At 36.8% G+C, this 24,850-nt stretch overlaps 4 protein-coding genes across 4 annotated transcripts; 3 read left to right on the forward strand and 1 right to left on the reverse strand.

The window, feature by feature from the left end:
• Positions 1-330: 330 nt before the first annotated feature.
• LOC137724440 (phospholipase A1-Igamma1, chloroplastic-like) lies at positions 331-1,890 on the forward strand. The gene has a single exon (XM_068463184.1). It carries the CDS (start codon positions 331-333, stop codon positions 1,888-1,890), a length of 1,560 nt encoding a protein of 519 aa, XP_068319285.1.
• Positions 1,891-6,477: 4,587 nt separating this feature from the next.
• Positions 6,478-7,314, reverse strand: LOC137723159 (LOB domain-containing protein 36-like). The gene has a single exon (XM_068462335.1). It carries the CDS (start codon positions 7,312-7,314, stop codon positions 6,523-6,525), a length of 792 nt encoding a protein of 263 aa, XP_068318436.1. The 3' UTR covers positions 6,478-6,522.
• Positions 7,315-17,079: 9,765 nt separating this feature from the next.
• On the forward strand, positions 17,080-20,945 carry LOC137726697 (BAG family molecular chaperone regulator 2-like). Its single transcript, XM_068465633.1, has 4 exons — positions 17,080-17,415; positions 17,950-18,206; positions 19,761-19,907; positions 20,474-20,945. Exons 1-4 carry the CDS (start codon positions 17,187-17,189, stop codon positions 20,636-20,638), a joined length of 798 nt encoding a protein of 265 aa, XP_068321734.1. The 5' UTR covers positions 17,080-17,186; the 3' UTR covers positions 20,639-20,945.
• Positions 20,946-21,866: 921 nt separating this feature from the next.
• Positions 21,867-24,140, forward strand: LOC137726833 (pentatricopeptide repeat-containing protein At4g21065-like). The gene has a single exon (XM_068465790.1). It carries the CDS (start codon positions 21,918-21,920, stop codon positions 23,784-23,786), a length of 1,869 nt encoding a protein of 622 aa, XP_068321891.1. The 5' UTR covers positions 21,867-21,917; the 3' UTR covers positions 23,787-24,140.
• The last annotated feature ends 710 nt before the right edge of the window (positions 24,141-24,850 follow it).

Raw genomic sequence — 24,850 nt, forward strand, 5'->3', positions numbered from 1 at the left:
CTTGTCTCCATCAACAAGAACAATACTAAATAAAATACCTATGGTCAATAAACATACGCATATTTCCATGTTGTAGTCTTTGTCCCACGAGCGACACGTTCATTGTTTAATTCCAATTTGCTTGTATATAACTCATCCCTCAATTCCTCATTATCTCATTCCAAACTCAATTCCTCCATCTTCTGAGTTTTATTTCCAACTCGTCGAGCTCATAGCTTCAGCGGTAGAGCACTCAACAGTCAATCCTAATACATCTACCACAAGAGCTTAACCCCTATTTTCCGGCTGTCTGCTTGGAAATTTGAGCAGCATCAACAAATCGAGACAACCATGGCGCTATCAACTATGATGTACACCCATCTTCCGGCCGCTCAAGCCGCCCCCGTTGCAACCCGGTTTTCCTTAATCCGAGCTAGTCATCATCAAGAAGCTGTTCTTGACCATCCCCATCAAACCAAGACCTCAAACAAAGCCAACCGTCTAGCTGAATCCCTAGCCAACCTCCTTCACCTCCACATAGATACTCCTCAAAGAACCAACATTAACCCTAATAATTGGCATCTGTTCACAGAAGAGATGCATTCAACTCCCACAACTTCTCCGAAAGACATCATATCCGAAAAATGGCGCAAAATCCACGGGTCCAATGATTGGGAGGGTCTTTTGGACCCTCTCCACCCTTGGCTAAGAAGGGAGATTGTCAAATATGGTGAGTTTGCACAAGCAACGTATGACGCTTTCGATTTCGATTCCTTCTCCGAGTACTGTGGGAGTTGCAGGTACAACAAAAACAAGCTTTTTGATGTGTTGGGTCTAGACAAAAATGGCTACAATGTTAGCAAATACATTTATGCAATGTCACACATCGACATGCCACAGTGGTTGGAGAGGTCACACTTGGCTGACACATGGAGCAAGCATTCCAACTGGATGGGGTATGTTGCCGTGAGCGATGAGGAGGAGACTAGGAGGATTGGGAGGAGGGACATTGTGGTGGCGTGGCGGGGGACCGTGGCGCCATCAGAGTGGTATGAGGATATACAAAGGAAATTGGAGCCAATTGGGAGTGGAGATGCCAAAGTGGAACATGGTTTCCATGGGATTTACACTGCCAAGAGTGACACCACAAGGTACAACAGGTCTAGTGCATCAGAGCAAGTCATGAAAGAAGTGGCTAGGCTCGTGGAGTTGTACCAAGCAAGAGGTGAAGAAGTGAGCCTTACAATCACAGGGCATAGCTTGGGAGGTGCATTGGCTTTGCTCAATGCCTATGAAGCTGCCGAAAAACTCCCTGGCCTTCCGATAAGCGTAATTTCCTTTGGCGCCCCTAGGGTGGGAAATATTGCCTTCAAGGAAGAGCTACACCAAATGGGAGTCAAGACATTGAGGGTTGTGGTTAAACAAGACATGGTTCCGAAAATGCCAGGCCTTGTTTTGAATGAGAGTCTTCAGAAATTTGATGATATTACGGGACCATTGGATTGGGTTTACACACATGTTGGAGCTGAATTGAAGCTCGAAGTTGGTTCTTCGCCTTATCTCAAGCGTGGCGGGTTCAATCTGCCCGGGTTTCATAGCCTCGAGACATACCTCCATCTTGTGGATGGGTTTTTTAGTACAGAAACTACTTTTAGATCAAATGCTAGGAGGGATATTGCCTTGGTGAACAAGGGATGCGACATGTTGGTGGATGATCTTAAAATCCCGCAGTGTTGGTATCAATTGCCACACAAGGGGCTAGTAAGAAACGCTCATGGGAGATGGGTTAAACCAAAACGAGACCCCGAAGACATACCTTCACCTACAAGAGAAGCACAAGCTCATGCTCTTCAAGTAGAGATGATGCAACCATCATCAGATGATACACTTAAATCTTTATGTAGTGCTTAATTAACATGTAGATTTTGACAGTTGATTAAGAACTTGAATGTTTGGCCTACTTGTTTGCCTTGTTTTTCCGCCCAAATGCACAGGATTTCTCGGCCATATAGCACTAACTAATCATTTTCAATTTTTAGTTTTCAAAACAATGAACAAGACTAAAAACAAAGTGGTTGTAAAAGAACCGGTAAGTGTTGCAGTGTCATATTATAAAGAATAACGTCATTGGAAATACTGATCATTTTATAACTAGACAATGTTTTGTTAGTTTAACATACACGCTTGACTCATTGTCTAACAACTTAAATTTTTGAAACCTTGTGTTTATCTCTAAGAGCATAATGACATGTTCACTTAGGTCTCACATAAATATTTTTATATACAGCTCATCATCTAATATTTTTTCGACATTTCAGCCCACTCCAAACAACTCCCACATATTTAATTTCTCTACTTTTATAAACAAAACTCATATTATAAATCATGTTAATTACGTGTTTCAATAAAAATAATAATTCAATTCAGATGTTATTGGCTGACTTTGATAAGATAAACAAAATAATATCCCACGCCTTTAAGAATGTATGGTTCCGCCGTTTTTGTTGTCTAACAAAATCATAATTATTAGACACAGTTTTGATGTGCTTATAGCCCCTTGAAATAATAAATAGCTAGTTGCATATGGATTTTTTTTTTTTTTTAATTTTTTTTTTTTATGTGGCGGCCATGCTTGGGGCAAACTGGCAAACTGGCAAACTGGGCATACATGCATGGTGCTTGATAAAGGATCGGTATCAAATCAATTTGTGTCAACCTTCCAATGAGTATATTGCATGTAGGCAATATATTTGTTGGCTTCGAAAGTGTAGAATTTTTTGTTGAGAGTGAGAGATACAGGATTCAATTGGATTCTCCGTAGATTTGTATTCAAATAATATTGATGACATGCCATAACTTGAACGATTAGTAAAGTAGTCAAGATGTAGTTGATGTAGTTAACTGAGGTAAATGCACTGTTTCTAAATCTTAAAATTTATTTTATGAACGTAGAAGCTCGGAATTCATTGCTGCTATATCATATTGTCATTGACAGTGATATAACCATAGCCAGAGAAAAATAACCCAACTTAACAACCAAAATAACCAAACCAGCAATTAGTGGACGAGAAATTTGGCACACCATTGGACGTACAAGACGTATCATTTATTCTTAACCTTGGAAATTTTATTAGAAGTGATGTAAAAATGGCCAAGCGTCTTGAAGGGCTTATGGGGATGTACAAAAGGTTTGAAATTGTTGTCCCGAGGAATTTCTCTTTGTTCTGTTTTAGGGTTTCGCCATTGGCAAGTAGCAACAAGGCTCCAACTCCAAGTGATGAAACCCGCGCAATTAACGAGGTGAACTGCAAGTTTCTGGAGGCCATCAATGCCTAAGGTCGTGTGTACATGACTCATGCTGTGGTGGGAGGTATACATGTGTTACGTTGTGCAGTGCAAGTCTTGTGGAAGAAAAACACGTAGTCATGGGTTGGAAGGCGGTCCAAAAGCATGCAGATGCCATCCTCAGCATGTATTGCTAGACATGTCTAGGGGTGTTCTGTATTAGTTCAACAGGGACTAAATCCTTTATCCTTCTAAACACATCATGGATGAGCTGTATTTTCTCTTATACAGTAAGTGGAGTGCACGATGACTTTTTTAAAGTGATGAACTTAATGCAGAGCGGAATGTAACATGATAGGTGTTATCACAAGCGCCAAACCGAAAGTTTGACACCTCCAATCCTATTATCATCAAAGTTCATTTGCTAAGGGTTTAGGGTTCAGATCGAGCTTTTAAATGTTTCTGAAAGAGTTGATTAATACATGTAAAACTGGAAACAAGAAAGTGTAAAGATATTCAGATACTCCATGTATAACTAAACGAGAAATTAATACATGATGACGGTTTCTTATTTGGTAAATATAAGACGTCCAGAACGCACAGTACGACTGTCACATTCTAAGAACTACTACAACAATTGACTACTGCTTATTACCAATAATAACAAATGTCGTTGTAAACAGTACGTAAAACCCAAGCACTGCGACAAGTAATTAAACTGGGAAATGAAGGAGGATGCAATTCGGAAGAAAGTCTTTGCTCAAGAACGAACATAAGTTTACAATTCAATCACATCACCAAACCGAGTTGTTCTTTAAGCTCAAACCAATCCCTCATCAACTTATAGTGTTTGGCTACACTTGCACATCTTCGTTGAGTCTCATATATGGAGTTCTCTTTTCAGTATATTTGTATCTTCATCTCTGCGCTAGAGCTGGACTTACAAATTAAACTGCAAAGAATGGAGGGAAAGAGAGGAAATGAGTCAAACAATAATCATTTAATTAACAACAATGTCTTGAAAGACTAAGTTGCGTTACAAGATCCACAGTTCTAAACCCTAATTAAACCTTTGTATGGCAAATTCAAACAGTTACGTACATGAGCCCCCTTACATATAGAATTTCTCCTTCAATACATATAGCACCCTTAGGAAACTACACTAGGACAAAAAATGAGCAAACTATAAGCAAGTACATCTAATTGCGTAGGTGTAAATTTCTATTGTAGTTTATTTTTTTGGTAAATAAATTTCCAATGTAGTTAGTATTTTACTTTGATAATATTAAGATTTAACACAAAATAAATTAGTATCGCCTAATTTATTTCTTGATAAGCAATTAATTTCATTTCGAGTTTCGTATGTGTATGTGTGTGTAGACATTGAAGTTGGTCATATGGCTTTAACACAAGGGAGTTTGTGATCTTCTCACATTGGAGGGTGTGGTTGTCTGAGCTAGTTCTGTCAAGAAGACTAGCCAGATCGATGTATCAAAGGTAAAAAGAGAGAGTGTCTATGTCAAGGGGCAGCTATAATGTCAAGAGAAAGTGATTGGTCTATGTGGGAGCCCTTCCATTACATACATGCCAAATGACAAGTCGAATTACAAGTTTTGATATAGAAAAAAAGACAAATTACAAAGTGCAAAAAATACTTAACTCAAGTGATTAAACGAAAATCAAACTTACATCAAACAAATTCAAAAATACACAATATTCAGCAAATAGACTTTAGATTACAGAAACAAACTTTCTCACCACAATAAACCAAGAACGAAAGACTCTTCTCTCAAAAAAAAACGAAAAATGGAAAAGAAATTAAAGAGTTGATCTTGAAGAAATGAGACAAACTTATTTAGCGTACACTAGTGATCAAATGTGTTCATGAATCCCAAGAAAACCCTTGAAGAAGTTTTAGAACAAGTTTGGTATCTTTCTAAATAAGTTGACCTTGAAGAAATGAGACAAACTTATTAAGCGTACACTAGTGATCAAATGTGTTCATGAATCCCAAGAAAACCCTTGAAGAAGTTTTAGAACAAGTTTGGTATCTTTCTTGAATCTATTTCTTGTGTTTTTGAAATCAACGAGTATTAGTTGTGATATTTACATTCATCGTCTTTGAAAACTATAAATTAGTTTCAAATTAAATACCTAACAATTAACAACTCATTAATTCAACTCCCCCTTTTCAGAAAAATAAAGTAACAAGTCCATATTCCTAGTCACTTTTTCCCCACACGTATTTTGGCACGCAAATGATGCGTTATTCACGAAAGTATATGTATAACGCAATAGAGCAATGGTAATATATATTTCCAGTAAGAATTAATATATAATTCCAATAAAATTCTCCCGAAAAGAATCATACATAATCGAGAAAGATATAAGCATGTTGATATGGTTGCTAGTTTAGTCGTGAAACATTAGTTTAAATTGCATTTCAAAGCATTATAACACTTGCAAGTTTAAGAAAAGAATAGTGGAAGCACTTTCTGAAGAACAAACTTAAACCTAAGACCCCAAATCACTTAATATATACAATTAATAAAACAAGTAGAGAACCACCAAACAGAAAAATTAACCAATATCTTACCTTGTTTATTTTGGCTTTGGAGCTGTTATATTATCACTCCAAAAATATCATCACACGTATTTTGGCATGCAAATGATGCGTTACTCACAAAAGTATATGTAAAATGCAATAGAGCAATGGATATATTTCCAGTAAGAATTAATATATAATTCCAATTAAATTCTCCCGAAAAGAATCATACATAATTGAGAAAGATATAAGCATGTTGATATGGTTGCTAGTTTAGTCGTGGAACATTAATTTAAATTGCATTTCAAAGCATTATAACACTTGCAAGTTTAAGAAAAGAATAGTGGAACCACTTTCTGAAGAACAAACTTAAACCTAAGACCCCAATCACTTAATACAAATTAATAAAACAAGTAGAGAACCACAAACGAGAAAAATTAACCAGAATTTTACCTTGTTTATTTTGGCTTTGGAGCTCTATATTGACAGTCCAAACATGCCATCATACAGTTCTTTCTATACAAATTTCCTTTGTATTTTAAAAAAATTGAAGTACAAAATAAATTTTTGGAGACTCAAAAACAATTTGTTTTTATTTTCATTGGTACAGTTTTATTCTGTCAATATATAAATAATAAAGAAAGTGTTCTGCATAGTACATACCAAGGATGGGAAATTGTTTATTGAAGAAGGAAGGCATGCAAGGGAGAATCTCAACTCTCCTCGCCTTCTGATTTCTGCTGCGATTGCTCGGCCGCCGGTTGTGGCTGGAGCATCAGCTGAGCCTGAAGCTGATATTCAAGGGAATTCTGATGATGTGCAGTTGCTTGCTGTTGGATCTGGTTATAATGGTTATTATCAAAATTTCCACCCAAACCCAATGAACCAGACACCACACCATTACTAGCAGCAGCTGCGGGAATCTGATTAAACCCATTTCCAGTAACTGAACTCGCTGCGGTGTCCATACCATTGATATTGAACCTCACAAGATCTTGCTGATGAGCCTCGAACAATTGTTGCTGATGCTGGTCGCGAATCACAAGCTGACCTCCACCGCAGCCCAGCTGGGGCGGAGGGCCAGTGGAAACCCCCAACATAGGCACAGACCCGTTCATGTCTGTTTGTTGGGGCGGAGGAAAAACGGGGATCATCATTGCCTGAGGGCCAATATAGGCAGATAGATCTTTCTTGGCGTTGTAGAGGTCCGTCTGGACTTGCTTGAGCCTGTTCTGAAGGATTGAGATGAAACCAACGCACCCATACACCGGGTCCCGAAGACGAGCCTCCGCCTCATAGGCCAATGATGTCACCGCATCTTCACGGTGTGCAACATTGAGTTCGTTCAGGATCTTGGCGACGTTGCTCGCACCGTAAACCTTGTGAACGTTTGCGAACTTTTGAGGTTGGTCGGGTGGGAAATAGGGGGCGAACACGCATTCTTGTGTGCATTTTCGCCGTAAAAACTTGCACGCAGCGCACGGTGAATGAGTGTTTGACGACATTGTTTTAGGTTTTACTTGATTTGTCACAACAAACTGCAAAGAGGAATTAACAAGAACAGAATCTAATCGTCAGAGCACGATAAAATATATTATGTAAGAGAATTGGGATTAAGGAAACCAAAATAATTAATCAAAAACGTAATTAACCCTAAATTTAATCCATTTCTTGATGATCAATTATTCTTTAACCCATGCTGAGGATAATTAGAGTTCAAGAGCCAAATTTTGAGAGTTTATTAGGAGAAAAAAAACCCTAACCCTAACCCTAGCTAGACAATTAATGAAGAAACATCGAGGAAGAATGGTATATATATACCTAAATAGATAGATAGGCGAAGCGATATCTCTCCACAATTTCGAATCCCCTTTGTCGTCTTCTTCTATTCGTCTTTGGATGAGGAAAAAAGAAACGCAAATTAATTAGAGGGGAGTGTTTAAGAGAGTGAAGAGGGGGAAGAGAGAGAGTGGTTTTTTTCCTTCTCTCCGGAGCCCTGTGCTACTAATAAAAAAAAAAAATGGTAGAATCTATATATATGGTGTTTGTTAACATAAGAATTAACTAGCATTTGCCTACACATTTTTTTAGAAAATGAGAAGAAGAGAGAGAGAAAGAGAACGTGTTGGGGGGGGGGGGTTGGAAATTTTTTTTTTCGGTTTGTTTTTTTTTTTTTTTTTTAATATTGGAGGTATTTTAACATCACCTGTATGTGAGGTTTCAATAAAAAATAGTAAAATTTGGACTTGTGAAATTACATTATTACCCATCATTTTTTTGTGTGATAGAAGACTAATTTGTCTTTTCACCCTCTTTTGGTTAACAAAGAGGATTTTATTAATTAGTAAAGATTAAGCACATTATGTATCGTCATATTAAAAATAGAGAAAGTAATTAGGCAAAATAATATATAGAAACTTAATTATAACAAACCACAAGCTAGTGGCCCAGTCGCAAATGGTGGATTACAAGGCTTCCTTAAAACTAAAAACTGGAGGTCTTGGGTTCAAAACCCGCTGCTGGTGTGGAAGCTAGACTTATGGTCAGGAGGAAATTGAAATGTCTCTGTGACAATTATAATTAACATATGACCTTGTGAAAGAATGACATATGACCTTTTGCAAGTTAGAGCTCAAGATGTTGATTCACCACTATTCTCATAGGGAGACTTTGGATGCAGTCCCTTGATAGGAGCATATTTATGCGACTTAGTTAGCTTGTTTTCTTGCATTTACATAGTTAATTTCTATTTATTATAGTGATTTAAGCTATTTTCGTGTGTTTGTAGGATTAAATGGCAAAAGAGGCAAGAAAGTGCATTTTGGAGCTATTTGGAGCAGTTTTGGGCTTGGAATGGATAGCTTGCATATGGAGCAAGGTGGATGGATTAATTTGAAGTCAAAAGAGGCTAGGAACATGCTACAAATCTGGAGAAGCAAGTTCAAGACAAAGAAGATAAGGAAAGAGCAAGAAACATGGAACATTATCCAAACAATCTTATCTTATACAAATCCTAACCTAATCTTGTTCCATCTTAATTCTAGCTGCAATGAGGACTTAATTTCACATTATAACACCTAGATATATGGTTCTAGAACACCCTATCTATCCCTAAATGCATGCCACACCACCCTTTCTAGAATTCCTAGAAAGGTGGCGCATCTCCCTATTCTAGAAGCTCTAGAACCTGCAATCATTTTCCCTTCAGATTTTGGTGTACCCTAGTCCTTTTCCCACCTGAATTCTACCAAACCCTAGACCTAATTCTGAGGTTTTCAGCTGTGCATCATATATATACATGTTTATGCCGCAGAAAAGCATCTATCCATCCATTCATTCACTCATTCATTCAGTCATCTCACACCATATTTCATACCACAAACACCTAAATCTCTCTAGTGCCGCAGCAAAGAAGGAAGGAGAAGAAGAGTGTCGTGCAATCTGCCATCCAAAGAGGGCCGTGCCTGCCATTGGAGTATAGGGTGTTTCTGGGTTTTTTCTATCCTTAGTTTTAGTTCGATGTTTATTTTAATTTGGTTTTCAATTATGATGAACATGAGGAACTAATTTCTTTATAGTTGGAGGTGAATTCGAAGCCATGATTATATGTTTTATATGAATTGATTATGTCCAGTTATTGTTTCTTAAGTCTTGAATGTGATTTGCTTATCTGAGTTATCAAAACTTGTTTATGTATGTTGATTGAGGGTAGACACTTAATTTGCGTGCATGAATTTGATGCTAGAGTATAAGGGAGTTTTACCTAATCGTTATGAACTTATATTCACAAGTAGTGGAAGTCACTAGTCATGATTGTGTTAAGTAAATCCTTGGCATGAGTATCATGATTTTCATAGTTACAAATGCATCGTCAATGTTTATGGTTTTCAAAGAACTTAATGACCTTTGATATGTCTTTCTATAATGCTTTTCATAGTTAGGGAACTTGATAAGTTTGGTTGCGATGTATATTCCATCCAATTCAATGAGTTACGAAAAATCTGAAGGTTAATTTGTGCTTTTTACGGTTAATTTGGGGCATTGTCATTCATAGTCTAAAGGAATAATAACTGGAAATTAGTTTGTATACATATGTTGTGTGTGGAGAATGACCCTCTAACTAACCTTTCACCCTTTTCAATTTACCAAATTTGTTTTTATAAAGTGTTTTATGCAAAGTTTCTGTTTTAAGTTTTAAATTCGTCAAAAACAATCCCTCTTACATTGAGTCTTGTTATTTGAGTCAAAATCTGTTTTCTTTTAGTCTCTTGAGTCAAGTTAAGTCTTATTTTCGTAAGAATCACTTATTAGGTCTAGAATTGAGTCTTTTTTATTGTTTATTGCTGTTTTGAGTGTTTTGAGTCTGTTTTGAGTCTATAGAGTCTAGTTTAGTGTTTTTAAGTCTTATTTGTGTTGATTAGCATCCCTAGTTAATCCTCGGTTTATAACGATTCCTACTTACATATATATTACAATTGTTAACATTAGGGTTTAATTTGTGTGTCAAGTTAATTTTCACATCATTCTTATCTATGACTGAAACCTTGTTGGTTTTCAATTTTTTATCGAAGTCCTTGAAATTAATGTGGTAATTTATTTCTATATATGTTACTATATTTCTTAAATTAAAAATTGAAATTTATAGTTGTTTATATTAATGAGATTTTAAATAAAAAACAATAATTTGTGGGATTAAAATATTAAAATATAAATATTGTGACATCCTACATCGCCTAGGGGATTGGATCTTGTAAGCGTTATATGTATATTCTCATCTCTACCTTGCACGAGGTCTTTTGGGAGCTCATTGGCTTCGGGTTCCATCGGAACTCCGAAGTTAAGCGAGTAGCGCGCGAGAGCAATCCTAGGATAGGTGACCCACTGGGAAGACGAGGCCTTTTGGGAGCTCACTGGCTTCGGGTTCCATCTGAACTCCGAAGTTAAGTGAGTAGCGCACGAGAGCAATCCCAAGATGGGTGATCCACTGGGAAGTTCTCATGTGAGTTCCCATAAACAAAACCGTGAGGATGTGATCGGGGCCCGGGCGGAGATGTGACAAATATACTATTGCGTGTGTGTGTATATATATAAACATGGGTACATTCATCAAAATTAACCAATAAATTATTGTACCAAAACATGGGTACATTCTTCAAAACTACCAAAAAAAAAAAAAGGATATTAGGCTTAATAACATCAATAAACTTCTTTATTTAAACTTGACATGGAGACATTCTCAAATCAAAGAAAAAATAATTTACCCATATAAGTTTAAAAATGGATTAGAAAAAAATTGAATAGATTTTATATTAAAAAAAGGGTACATTTTACATATAACAAATTGGTATATTTAAGAATGAGCACATTTTAAGATTAAAAATTTGAAAAAAAATTACATGAATGGCTTAATTAAAAAATTGAAAACATTTTTTTTTTTAAAGAAAATGGGTACGAACTTATTCTAATTTTTTTATTTATTTTGGAAATATTTTGAATTGAAATTAATAGTTAGGAGTTTAATAAAGGTGTGAGTATTAAAATTCTAAATAAATTATTAATTTTTATTTTAAAAAATTATGTAATTGACATGTAAATTCATTATAACATTAATGCTATGAACTTTGATCAAAATCTAAAAACTAATAAGGTTTCAGTCAATGAACATTAGTAACTAGAGACCGGATACTAATTTTTCCATTCTCATAAATGGGTATTGAGAAGTTGATTTACTTATTAAGTAACGCCAGAGACACCAAATTTGTACAATAAATTTCTTATTGAAGAAAATACAAAAAATAGGTGAAAGCATCAAATGGAAGTTAGAGATGCACATAATCAGATAACAAGGTGTTTGATTGTAAAATCAGGCCAAATAGCACTAATAGTACTCCTTGTAGCGTATGCCATGCTTGAGTTTCATTGTGCTCTTTACGTCTAATCACCTCAAAATGAAAAATCATTCTCCTCGACTGTCAATATGATTTAGATTTAGAGAGCTATCCATTCTAATTTAATTATCTGTATCTGTACTAAATGAGGCTTAAGAGAAGAAGATTGACACCATAAGGAGATTCACGAATATGAAATCAAACAAAGCAAGATGGGAAAAAATAGATTAAACAATAATGTTTTGGGTGTTACATTTTCTGTATTTTTTGTCATTATAGACAATGTGACACGCGGTTCATGATAAACAGGATCCGAGGTTTATATGCTCCAGAATACTTTTCCTAGATTCATTTCATTTGATGAATTGACTGGTAGCTTTTCACCGGAGGACTTTTCGAAGTGTTAAATCCGCAATGTGTTCAAAGTTGGATTCTTGGATTCTGGTGATGACAGAGTTGGAAGGAAACTAGTCATAATTAAGCATCTGGAAAGGAAAAGAAAAATAACCCGAAAACACGAACTTGCGAAGGGAAAGGTACAGAAGTAGCTGATAATGTGATTATCACCCAGAACATCCTTCTCCAAGGCCATTCTAATGTTTCTGTTACCTGTTTTTTTTTTTTGTGTCCGGAGACGAAATGATCTTCAAAAGCATCGAGTCTCCTCTTCTGAATGAACTGTAAAGAGATAAAAAGAATAGGGATTGCAAATGTAGGTCCAGAGTGTTGGGCCTTAAAAAGACTTCACTACTTTGGAGATGTTTATTTCCAAGAGAAGAATGTAATACAGCGGAATTGACAGGCAAGAGAAAGAAATAATACTCAAAGTATTACACAAGATTTTTATTCACTCGCAAACTTAGTACAAGAGGAAATACTCAAACACTCTTAGAAACTTTGTTGCTTCTTCTCACTACTTGCCCTCTTGGTTTTTACATCACATAGCTTAGCACCTCACCTATTCATAGGCAAGGTTTGCCAACTTTGGCATTGCTAGAACTTTCTAGCTAATGCTTAACAACCACACATTTTTACAAGATTCTAGATCTTTCTACAAAAAGCCTTAGATATTTATGCATGCATTCCACCAACTTGAACTTTGCCAGAACTCTCTAGCATATGCGTGGATCTTTCTTTGTGTATGGGCTGGATCAATTGTCTTGGGCCAAAATAAGATTACAATTCAACATAGGGGAGATGTGGAATTCAATAACCTTTTTTTCTTTTCTTTTCATGTTACAAAAATAGAATCAGGGTAAATTCATCAAATTCGAAATGCCAAATTCGCACAGCCCAAATTCGAAAGACAAAAATGTTCATCACAAAAAGACTTACAGGTCTAAGACACAGACTCAAGTATCTTGAATCTGCACAAAGATGGTTTCATGCGCAACAACTAGGAAAAAAAACCTTAGAAAAAGTAAGAAATCAAGCGAATACACTTACGTATTAGTGTTTTCTTGCCTCTGTGTGAGTTTCGGTATCCATCAATCGTTTGTTTTCATGCACAATAACAGTATGTAGCAAAGGAACTAGGAAACACAAAAGTTGTTAAATGCAAGTGAACTTCACTCTGAATCTCGAATATCAAGTATAGGGGAATTTTGTCTCAAACAAAATTAGACAGACACCTATTGTATATTTGTGTCTACAAATGTGAATCATTATATACATATTTTTGAACAGAGATTGCTGGAAAGGAATTAGCACGTAGTTCTTATACGTTTGAGTGGAAACCTTCTCAGGCATCTTCCAAGTGACCATTTCACGATCAAGAGGGTTGAATAAAGCTCTGATTGCTATATCACTGCGTTTACACTTCACGTTCTACTCTTCAAACGTGAAGCTCTGAATAGTGAACCCATAAACAATAAGAGCAAACAGCAGATCCGTATGAATGAAAAAACACAGACAACAGACTATGTAAACCCTTCAGCACGCAGAAAGTGCACCGCATACGGAGTCCAATACAAGCGATCTACCGCAAAATGAATAAATATAAATTTGGAATATTTAATTATTTTCAAGTTTATATGTATACTTAAAACATCATGTTTCTTGTTTCTCTCTAAACCTTAAGGGGATGTAGTCAAACTCGGATTAATAAAAGACGTTTCAATGCGAAGGGATCATTAACGAAGGGATAAGTTAATATCATCCAATACATCATTTTGAGAAAACTCAAATATATCGGTGCCAACGAGTATTCCAACAATCAACATTTGTGTGTCCAAAGCATCACGGGTAGATGTAGAAAACTACCATATCTGTGTGAAAAACAGATACCATGCATCAATTAACAGCAACAAACACACAAGTAGCAAAAACAATCGAAAATTTGAAACTTCTCGTCGTCGAAGCTTCTTCTTACCACTTCCAAACCCTTGGCTTCAACATCCTTTTGTTTAGTGACAGTTACACATTAAAGTTCCAGCCAACTTCCTCTATCAAGTCACAAGACTTGACAAAAAAGAATGTGAATTCAGCAGCTATCAAGCCTTTTAGCCTACGCCTAATGATCGAAAACACGAAACCAAAATGCATAAAACGTAAAATCAACCTTCAAAACAAAACCGATGTCTCATGCGATTATATTACGGGCTTTATATTTACGTCTTGGCTACAAATCAGTAAGCCCATGAGATTATATTATTTTTCTCCCTCTCTCCATGGAGAGCGACGTACATGACGCACGTCAAATATATGATGAAGAATTAGTTTGCCTACAAACTCTAGATATCATAGAGTTCGTCTTCGTATATCATCAAGTTCAAATTCAATACATCTGAATTGTTCATTGGACGAGTAATAAACTTTTTGAGTGTTCCTTGATAAGTGTAGACATCAAATAGAGTATGAGTGTGTGCCATGTCAGCTAAATATAGTTGAGAATTGTTAGTAGTTAGCTGAGTTGTTAAAAGTTAGTTAGAGGTGAGCTGTCTAAGTGTCTAAGTGTAAAATGCTATATATAGCATATCTTGTAAACATTTACATTTTACGAAACACAATCTGAAAAGTCACAGCCATTTCTTTCATTCCTCTCTATCTCTCTCTCTCTGCAATTCTTCATACACAGTTCTTCATTTTCTTCATCTGATTCATAATAGTTAATATTCCTTAACAATGATATCACTAAAAATAAAACTTAGCTAGACGAGAAAATCTTACAATGAAAAATCTTATTACTAGGTGATATTAGAACTATAAAATCTTTGAGGATCGTTATTAACAATGTTATTATAACTTTTCCTATCTAAAAAATTTTTGGTGAAAAAATTAAGGAAGAGGAAAGGCTACTTATTTCAGGGTCAGAGCATATCACAAATCTTTTAAAGAAATTACTGAGGGGCTCTTAGCCTCTTATTTTGTTGATACAAATCGCTTAACATAAGGGGTTACTGACAACAAAACTCAAATCTAAACCTTAGTTTAACAAATAAAACAATGTTTACCAACTTAACCAACTCTCAGTACCAGCTTATCCTAGTACGAGTTGGTTTGTATGCTTATCATATTTCCCATTTTTCCAATTGAAAGCCAAGTCAAGAAAATATCTAGGAACAATTATTCAACAAACCCAACTTGTTCAGACAACTCTTTGATGACGATTCGTACGATATGTCACTTCTTGTAACCCAAACTTGTCGTTCTCACCCAGAAATAGGTGATCCATCAACGTCAGCTAATTTTTTTGGGACCTGGTTTCTCTACCCTCTCAATTTTCATACACTCTCATCTCTTTCTATTTGTGCGATCACGGTTAAACTACGTCAACATTTTATATTACTATTATTTTTTATCTTATTATTTCTATAAAAAAATCAATATAAAATATTGACATGGTATAACCGTGATCGCATAAAATAAAAAATGATGAAAGTGTATAGAAATTAGAAGAACAGAGAAGCCGGGTCCATTTTTTTGCTAATAAAACTACAACTATTTCATAAAATTATTACCATAAAGAAACACAAATTTGCGTTTAATCTACTACAAAGAATCATTTATTGTTGATCTTTCTCATAACTTTGTATTACCAGTTTGAAATGTTATGGTGTCGGTGGAATTATTTTCATAAAAAACATGATGACTGGTGAGATTTATTTTTTACTCTAAATTTCACCTCTTTCACTTATAATCGTATGCATCATTTGCATTGTGGGTATTTTAAATGTGGTGTGAGACACTCCAGACTTAACGAAATATAGTACTTACCCCCTCAACAATTAGTTTGAATTTCGATTCTTACTCATTCCTCAAAATAATAAAATTACATTAAGATCACGTTTAATTACACTAAGATCATGTTTAAGTATTACAAATAATAAGCTATTTCATCATATAATCTACCTATGGATGCAAAAATTAAGGCTCAAGCAACGAGCCACTTCAATGCATCTTAAAAATACGGGAGTGGGGCTAAATATACCAACATGAACGAGCCACTGCTAAGGAACATGGAGTGAGATACTGGGACTTGGAGCTCAAGCTTTTTATGCCTATAAAAGGCCTAGAATCCCACCCAAATGGGGAAGGGGAAAAGAAAAAAGAATGAGATCGTTCTATATTTTACAAGCATCCTGAACAAACATTGACCTTGCATTGGAGTGTTTTATTTCAGGCCTCCCTCTTTCCTCATTAATAGAAAATGAAAATAATGTCTAAAACTTTACAGCTTGTTAAAGATTACTTGTTGATGGAGAATTATAGTGACCGAAATTTTCCGCTCCAACACTACCACAATTGTATGGAGTTTTTAGCCATCGACTGACCACCCTCCCTCACATAAAGTCACAAAGAAACATTAGGGTTCGTCAAGGGCTTAGTCGCTTCTGTTTTAATCTCACTGATAAGTTGTTAACCCTTAATTGTCCCTTCATAATACAAATTAGTACAACTCTAAGCAACAATCTTTGGCATATTTGAAACTTAACCTTCATTCTCTACCTTTGGATCGAACGACCTCAACTCTATCCTACGGTTCTGATCCTCTCTCATCCACAATTTTTCCACCATCCGAAACTCACACCCGTCAGTTTCTAGGTCCCACATAACTTCAAGTGCAAACCTTTTCCTCCAAAGAAAACGAAACCAAGGTGGACCCATCACAGTGAAACCCAATTACTACTGTCCACGTGTCAACGGTAAACGATAAAACTGGACAACTTGTTTTCACTTATCGTGGATCGTTCCTTCGACTGTCGGCAAAGTTCTCTCACTGCTTAGCTGTCACTCCACACAACCCTGACGCGCCCCGACAGGTGTCACTTTCCCATTCGCAAAGCAATCCTCCCATGGGATCCGAATCCTTCCCGTCATGTGTTCGAACCAAAAACCACACTATATAAACCCCCACACATACGACACCCTGTTCGTGTCGGCAGAAAACAGCGCATTAATTCAAGCCGTCGAGAGATATTTTCCCGAGAAAACCCCGCGCCGTCTGAGATTTTCCCGGAAAATTTCAGCCGAATTTCCCTAACCAAAAAATGATGAAGCGGAGGTCCAATGCAAACGGCAGAGCGCGGGATAGCGCCAACAATACGACGCCGTCCTCGACGTCGGTCGACGAGGAAGTTGCGTGGGAAATGAGGCCCGGAGGAATGCTGGTGCAGAAGAGGGGTGAGAAATCGGACGCTCCGACTCCGAATTTGCGGCTTCGGATTGCTTTCGGTGCTCTCCGTTACGAGATCTCGGCCAGTGCTCAGTCCACATTCGGTAAAAATGACATTGATTTACCGTTTCGTATTCTTTTATTTATTTATTTATTTTTGCTTTCTGTTTGGCTTCCAAGAAAATGGGGGTAAAAACAAGAATTATCATATCATTTTCTCGCTAACCAAACACACTACAAATGATCACTAAAGCTTACGTTACTTTGATCGTATTCTAAGTTAATTACTCAATGTCATGCTTTTAATTTGTCAACATATAATTGTGTGTGGTTGACTTGTAATGCAATGGATCGTTTTATGAATAATTTGGAGAACAAAGTTGATTACATGCATTGACGTTGGCGGAGCATCGCTGTGATTGTATTCTAAGCTAATTGTCATGCTTTGAACTTTTAAGTATAAGATCGTTCGACGATTGACTTTAAAATACCGTTACAGTAACATCTTCAACTTTATAATTTGGAGGGGAAAAAATATTAGATTACTCCACTTGCAATGTTGGTGGCGGAGGGTGGTGGTGAACTGTGAGGGTAAAGTGGTAAATTGACGTGGAATTTGACTGAACCAAACTCTACAGGGGAGTTGAAGAAGGTTCTTACGGCAGAGACGGGGTTACAGCCTGGCGAGCAGAGGCTGCTATTCAGAGGAAAAGAGCGAGAAAACGGCGAGTACTTGGACATGTGCGGAGTCAAAGACCGGTCAAAAGTCGTACTGGTGGAGGACCCAGCGAGCATCGAGAGGAGGGCCGTTGAGATGCGTAGGAATGCCAAGATCCAGGCCGCACATCGCGCCATACTGGACGTGTCCAGGGAGGTTGACAAGCTTGCGGAGCAGGTGAGCAAAAACCCAAACTTCCACTTGGTCACTTGGTCATGTTCACTTTTGTTTTTGTAATGTGTATTATTTAAAGAAGATTTTCTGAGCTTAGGATAAGGATTCTCTTGATTACGAAATTCGAATTGTTCAAAATTAATCCTAACAGTTTTAAATAGAGAATTCTCTAAAAATTATAATAATTGCAATTGTTGGATTAAAAAGATTTCCATCCTGAGCTCAGAAAAGGATCATCTCGGGTGTTTTTTGGTGGGACAAAAGTAGTGTGGAGTAAGGTCAGCCGTTAGATTGGCAGTGTGATGATTCGTCAAAAGTGGGTGAGACAGCTGGGTTTGGGTGTAGAATCTTGACCATTAGGTTGGGGTTTAGTGGGGTCCCTAAGATTGATTAAAATGAAAAGTGAGATCATTTAAACAGAAGATAAATGCTAAGAAGATTTTAATTAAATAAAGTTTTTTATGGATTTTATGTAGCTTTATAGTTTAATGTTAATTGTCATGTTAATATTATAAAATATCATGTTAAAAATATAAAGCGGCAGAGTTATACTTTTGAGAGAATTTTCTTAACATTTATCTAGACAAAACTTGCTTTGTAGGGTGTCCCGAAGTAGAAAACTTATATGCAACTAACACATTAATGTGGTGGTATTTTAAACAATTGATGGAATAACATGTGAGAAAATTAAAAGTTATGAATACTCATGATAAACTTAAAATATCATCATATTAGTATGTCGGACCTCACAGTTTCATATAAGTTTCTCTCCATTCAGCATAGATTTTAAAACACGATACAGTCATTAAGCGGTGATTTGGTGAATGCCCAGTTGAAATTTGTGAGTGAACCACTGGTTGGTTGGTGCGGTTGTTCAATCATGTAATTAAATTGGTAAATATGGTTTGGAAGTTTGTATTACATTACAAGCTTCAGATTGGTTTGGTGTTGAATCTTCTTACAAGTATAAAGTTTTGACTTTGATGTGCATTGCCCACTCTTAGTTATATAATTATAAATCAGTTGAACTGTCCATTGTATCGGGGTACGTCTGCCTGAACCTTACAGGTTACTCTTTTACCAGAAATACCATGGTGTACATTCATATTGTACCAAACCCATGCCGTTTTGTGGGGTGTGAGACAACTGGTCGATTAGTTGTCTCAAACGGAATTAAGAAGTTTTTCTTAAATTGCGTCTCTCTAAGGATTCATATGATGGATTTTTCATAGTGTTTCGAAGTATCTGATACTTCAGACTTTTAATTGTTAGATCTTTAGTCAAAAACATAAAAATCAAAATTTGACTGTTGAATTTCGAAGTATTCTATACTCTGGAGCATCATAAAAATTTTGTAGTGCAACTTTAGGGAATCTCAATGTATTGACTTTTTAATGTAAAAATGTAGTTTTTCGTTAAAGTGAACAATACCGGAAGTTTTTCGTTAAAGTTTCATTCTTCTTTTGTCACCAACCATGCATGCATACGTTTAACTATGATAAATTACTAGATAATTAACAAAATGAATATTAAATATTCTATTTTCGCCTTCTACAGGTCTCTGCAATTGAAAAATCCATCTCAAATGGAGTCAAAGTACCAGAACTTCAGATAACTACACTAATTGAGATGCTCATGAGACTAGCAATCAAGCTGGACAACATTTCTGCAGAAGGAGATGCTTCTGCTCAGAAGAATCTGCAGGTAATAATATGCTAGTGATCGTTAATTCAAGGCTTTGGCTGCATATTATGGTTAGGTCTAGGGCGGAGCAGTGTGCTGACGTGTTGCAGTAGTTTAAATATAAGGAAAACTAATGAAAAGGGTTTGAAAATTTTGAGTTTTAATGATAAGGACAAAATAAAGGGTAAAGTGAATAGTTTCATGATTAACTTGTTAGTGTAAAAATGTGGTTTTTCGTTAAAGTGAACAGTACCTTGGGCTTTTCGTTAAAAATCCCTTAAATATATATGGAAAGGGATCCCCGGATCCCTTCCACGTAATCCTCTTCATCAAATAATTCGGGCTCTTAAAATTTGATACAACGGTTAAAGTTTAGAATAGGTCTTTGTTTATAGCCGTTGAATCAAATTTCAAATGTCCGGATTGTTTGATGAGGATGATTAGGTGGAAGAGATCTGGAGATGATCCCTTTCCAATATATATAGTCTAGGGATCTGAAGATGATCCCTTTCCAATATATATAGTCTTTGTCAATAAAAAAGGCTTTAACCAAAAAGGAGTTTTAATTTAGAAGTTGCTTTTTCCAGGGCAAGAGGGTGCAGAAATGTGTTGAAAGTCTGGATGTACTGAAGATATCAAATGCAAAGGTGAAGCCTGTTGTGGTGACAACCAAATGGGAGCCTGTTGTGACAACCAAGTGGGAGACTTTTGACCCTCCTGCAACCACAGCTCAATGGGAGTTCTTCGACTGAACTTCGACGATCACTGCGACTTTTTTTCTTCATCTTCTTCGCTCGTTCGTTTTATGTAATTAGCTCGAGATCGGGACGTGGCGAGCTACCTGTACTTATAGCTTCTTCTTCCATATGGACATCGCCAATAAGTGTTGGTAATGAAAAGTCACATACAGTTTAGATAAATGTAGTTTTGTCGCAGCACTTTGATATTTCTACTTTGCCTGAATGTTGTGGACATGCAATTTTCTCCATGAAGGCGTGGTTTTTAGTCCAAATCAATATTCTATGAGTATGACCAAGAGAATATAATGTTCTTTTATGACGTGTGATTACAACTATCACGTAATGATCTCTTGTATTTTGTTTTCATTTGAAAGCATACTAGATCGGATTGTGAGAATGTAAAGAAATGTCTGATATCAAAAAGTTTCGAGGAACATGAATGCAAAGATGGTACTTCCTGTATTTGACCCCACATTGGTCTCATTGGCCTCACCCGATACGAGAACTGTTCTAATCAAATATTCCTGTCAAAGTTATTGCCCAATAACAACTTCATATTTAAATCTAAACTACTTATTAATATAACAATTTTTGTCAACCAAAACTCTAAAAAATATCATCAAATTGAATAAAAATTTATATCATACCAAAATTAGAAATTAAATAAAAAATTAAGTAAATTTATTCTATTCTCCCTAATGCACACTCGAGGGTGTGCACAACGGCCGTAGGTTTGCTATCTCCAATGCAATGTCTCTTTTGTGTCTCTAATTAAGTTATAGTTGATGGTTTTATACATGTCAAATTTTGAGAAAAAAGATACGAAAAAGACACTGAATTGGGAACAACAAACCTGTGGCCCTTAAGGGACATGTCAAAAGAAATGTAAAACGAGACGGAATATTTCTAACAGTAGTTAATGGCGTTAGGTTACTTTTAACGACATATTCTAGCATGACATATTTGAGCTTTATCGTTTTTAGCATGATTTGATATGCGAGTACGTATAATATTTTTTGGAAAGCATACAAGTTTTACATAGAGGGGTTATTACTTGGTATTGAAATGGTTTAGAAAACTTTGTTTTTGTCTACTCACGTTTTTGTTTTTCGGCCCTCCAGATTTTAAATAGCGAGGATGTGGGTGACGAAAGAGGAGAGATGTAGTTGGAAACAGCGAATCTATGGCCTCTACTTCCGCACTTTATATTCACCGCATTGGGTACAAATGGAATGTTAGACCTATCGTTGAAGCGAGATGAACCCCTTTTTTCTCACACAAACATGATCTAATGCTCCCAAAGCATTCCACACTCATCCACCCATCTTTTGCACATAAATTCTCAACAACCTCGACTCACAACCCCAAAACCCACTTCTCTACCTTTGCACCCTCCTCGCAAACTTCCCCACAAAACCCAATTGGTCACCTTCTCCAAAAATGCATTGCTCTCCTGCAATGCTGTGCATCCTCCAATTCCAAACTGAAGCAAATCCATGGCTTCTCCATAAGGCATGGGGTACCACTCAGCAATCCAGACATGGGCAAACACCTCATCTTCTTCATAGTCTCTCTCTCTGCCCCAATTTCCTATGCACACCAAATATTTTCCCAAATAGAAAACCCCAATGTGTTCACATGGAATACCATGATCAGAGGCTATGCTGAGTGTCAGAACCCAGCTCCTGTCATCCAACTTTACCACCAGATGCATCAAAGTTCCGTGCAACCTGATACACACACTTACCCTTTTCTTTTGAAGGCCGTGGCTAAGTTGATGGATGTTGGAGAGGGTGAGAAGATACATTCTGTTGTCGTAAGAAATGGGTTTGAGTCATTGGTGTTTGTTAAGAATGCATTGCTTCATGTCTATGCCTGTTGTGGGCATGTTGAGAGTGCACACAAGATGTTTGAATCAATGTCTGAGAGGGACCTTGTGGCTTGGAATTCTGTGATTAATGGGTTTGCTTTAAACGGGAGGCCGAACGAGGCTCTGACGATTTTCAGGGATATGAATTTGGAAGGTGTTGAGCCGGATGGGTTCACCATGGTTAGCTTGTTATCTGCTTGTGCTGAGATTGGGACTTTGGCTTTGGGTAGGAGGATCCATGTGTATATGTTGAAGGTGGGATTGACTGGGAATTCACATGCTACGAATGCCCTGCTGGATCTCTATGCAAAGTGTGGAAGCATTAGAGAGGCGCAGAAGGTGTTTGAAGCGATGGACGAAAGGAGTGTGGTTTCTTGGACTGCATTAGTTGTTGGGTTGGCTGTTAATGGGTTTGGTATGGAAGCACTTGAGCTTTTCAAGGAGTTGAAAGGAGAGCGATTGGTGCCCACTGAGATCACTTTTGTCGGCGTATTGTATGCCTGCAGCCATTGTGGGATGGTTGATGAAGGCTTTGAGTACTTTCGAATGATGAGAGAGGAGTATGGAATTGTGCCGAGAATAGAACATTATGGTTGTATGGTTGATTTGTTAGGCAGGGCAGGCTTAGTGAAACGAGCATATGAATACATTATGAACATGCCCATGAAGCCGAATGCTGTTATTTGGAGGACCTTATTAGGAGGGTGCACGATACACGGGCAGTTGGCTCTTGGGGAGATTGCAAGAGCACGCATCCGCGAGTTAGAGCCTGGACACAGTGGGGATTATGTGCTCCTCTCCAATCTCTACGCATCTGAACACCGTTGGTCAGACGTCCAAAAGGTCAGGAGGACGATGCTTAGTGAAGGGGTGAGGAAAACTCCCGGATATAGTATTGTTGAGCTGAGGAATTGTATTTATGAGTTCACTATGGGTGGCAGATCTCATCCACAAAGTGAAGAGATATACGCAATGCTAGCAGAAATCACGCGATTGTTGAAACCGAAAGGGTACGTGCCACATACGGCAAATGTTCTTGCGGACATAGAGGAGGAGGAGAAAGAAAATGCTTTGTCGTATCATAGTGAAAAGATTGCAGTTGCCTTTATGCTCCTAAATACTGCACCAGGGATCCCGATTAGGATTTGGAAGAACTTGAGAGTTTGCGCAGATTGTCATCTTGCATTTAAACTCATATCGAAGGTTTATGATCGGGAGATAGTTGTGAGGGATCGTAGTCGGTTTCACCATTTCAGAGATGGTTCTTGTTCTTGTAGAGATTACTGGTAACTTTTGCAGCAAGTTGTTTCATATTTGCCAACCTCGAACGATAACGAGCATGTTTACGTGAGATTTGGCATAGTACGTGTCATAGTATAAGTGGACATGATATATTATTCATTGCCCATCCAATCAGTGGCGAATTCAAGATTCAAATCTTGAAGGGTCTCAATGTTAAAGGTTCTAGTTTTTAGATAGAAACAAATAGGGAAGCGTGCAAAAACAATTCAGTTTATTTACCGAGACATTTTGCTGAACACTTAGTTTGTTGTTGTCAACCGAACCAAGTTGCGTACTTGTCAACACATATTGACATATGTCTAAACAATTTGATGAGTGCTATTGAGAGAGTTTGAAAAGTGTTGTCAACGCAACATGCAAGATACATTTCTTCAATCATCGTGTGAGCACAAAAAGGACCTGTACCAAACATTTGGAGGGTCCTCAAAAAATCTTCACATGTATATTTCTCAGACTCTAAGTGATCTTAAGACCACCTAAGTCTCAACATGCAACTGCCACTACATCTATTAATATTAGGACAAATGGTGTATAGCTTGCGTTTCAAGTACACTGATCAAATTAGTACAAAGTTTGTGCTAAATCTTTTGTTTGATACGCCTTTTAAATTTCTTTTGGCTAAAGAAAAAAGTTTACTAAATAATGTTGCAAATATTTATATAAATTTTTTTTTTTGTCTAGCATTGGAGAGATTTTTCAATGTAACCGGCACATGAGATGATACACCACATGTTATTATATAAATGGTGGAATATGTGTGTTAAAAAGTTAATAATTTAAAAAATAAAATTTCTCACTACTTACACAAAATCACATAATGTACCATCTATATTCCGTCATAATAAAAAATTTCTCCTGGCGCTGAAAGAAGTAAAAATAAAAACATGGCATATAAATCCGTGAAGCCAAACGAGCCCTAACGTTGAAAATTTTGAAAACCCGCCAAAGGGCGTTAGCTTGGGATATTTTGGCGGCTTAAAATTCAAAACGCAAAGCTTCGAAACGAAGCTTCATCTTCCTCAACATATAAAAAGAAGGTTAGATCTCCCGCT

This window comes from Pyrus communis, chromosome 2 (genome assembly GCF_963583255.1).
Source record: "Pyrus communis chromosome 2, drPyrComm1.1, whole genome shotgun sequence".
Lineage (NCBI taxonomy): Eukaryota > Viridiplantae > Streptophyta > Magnoliopsida > Rosales > Rosaceae > Pyrus > Pyrus communis.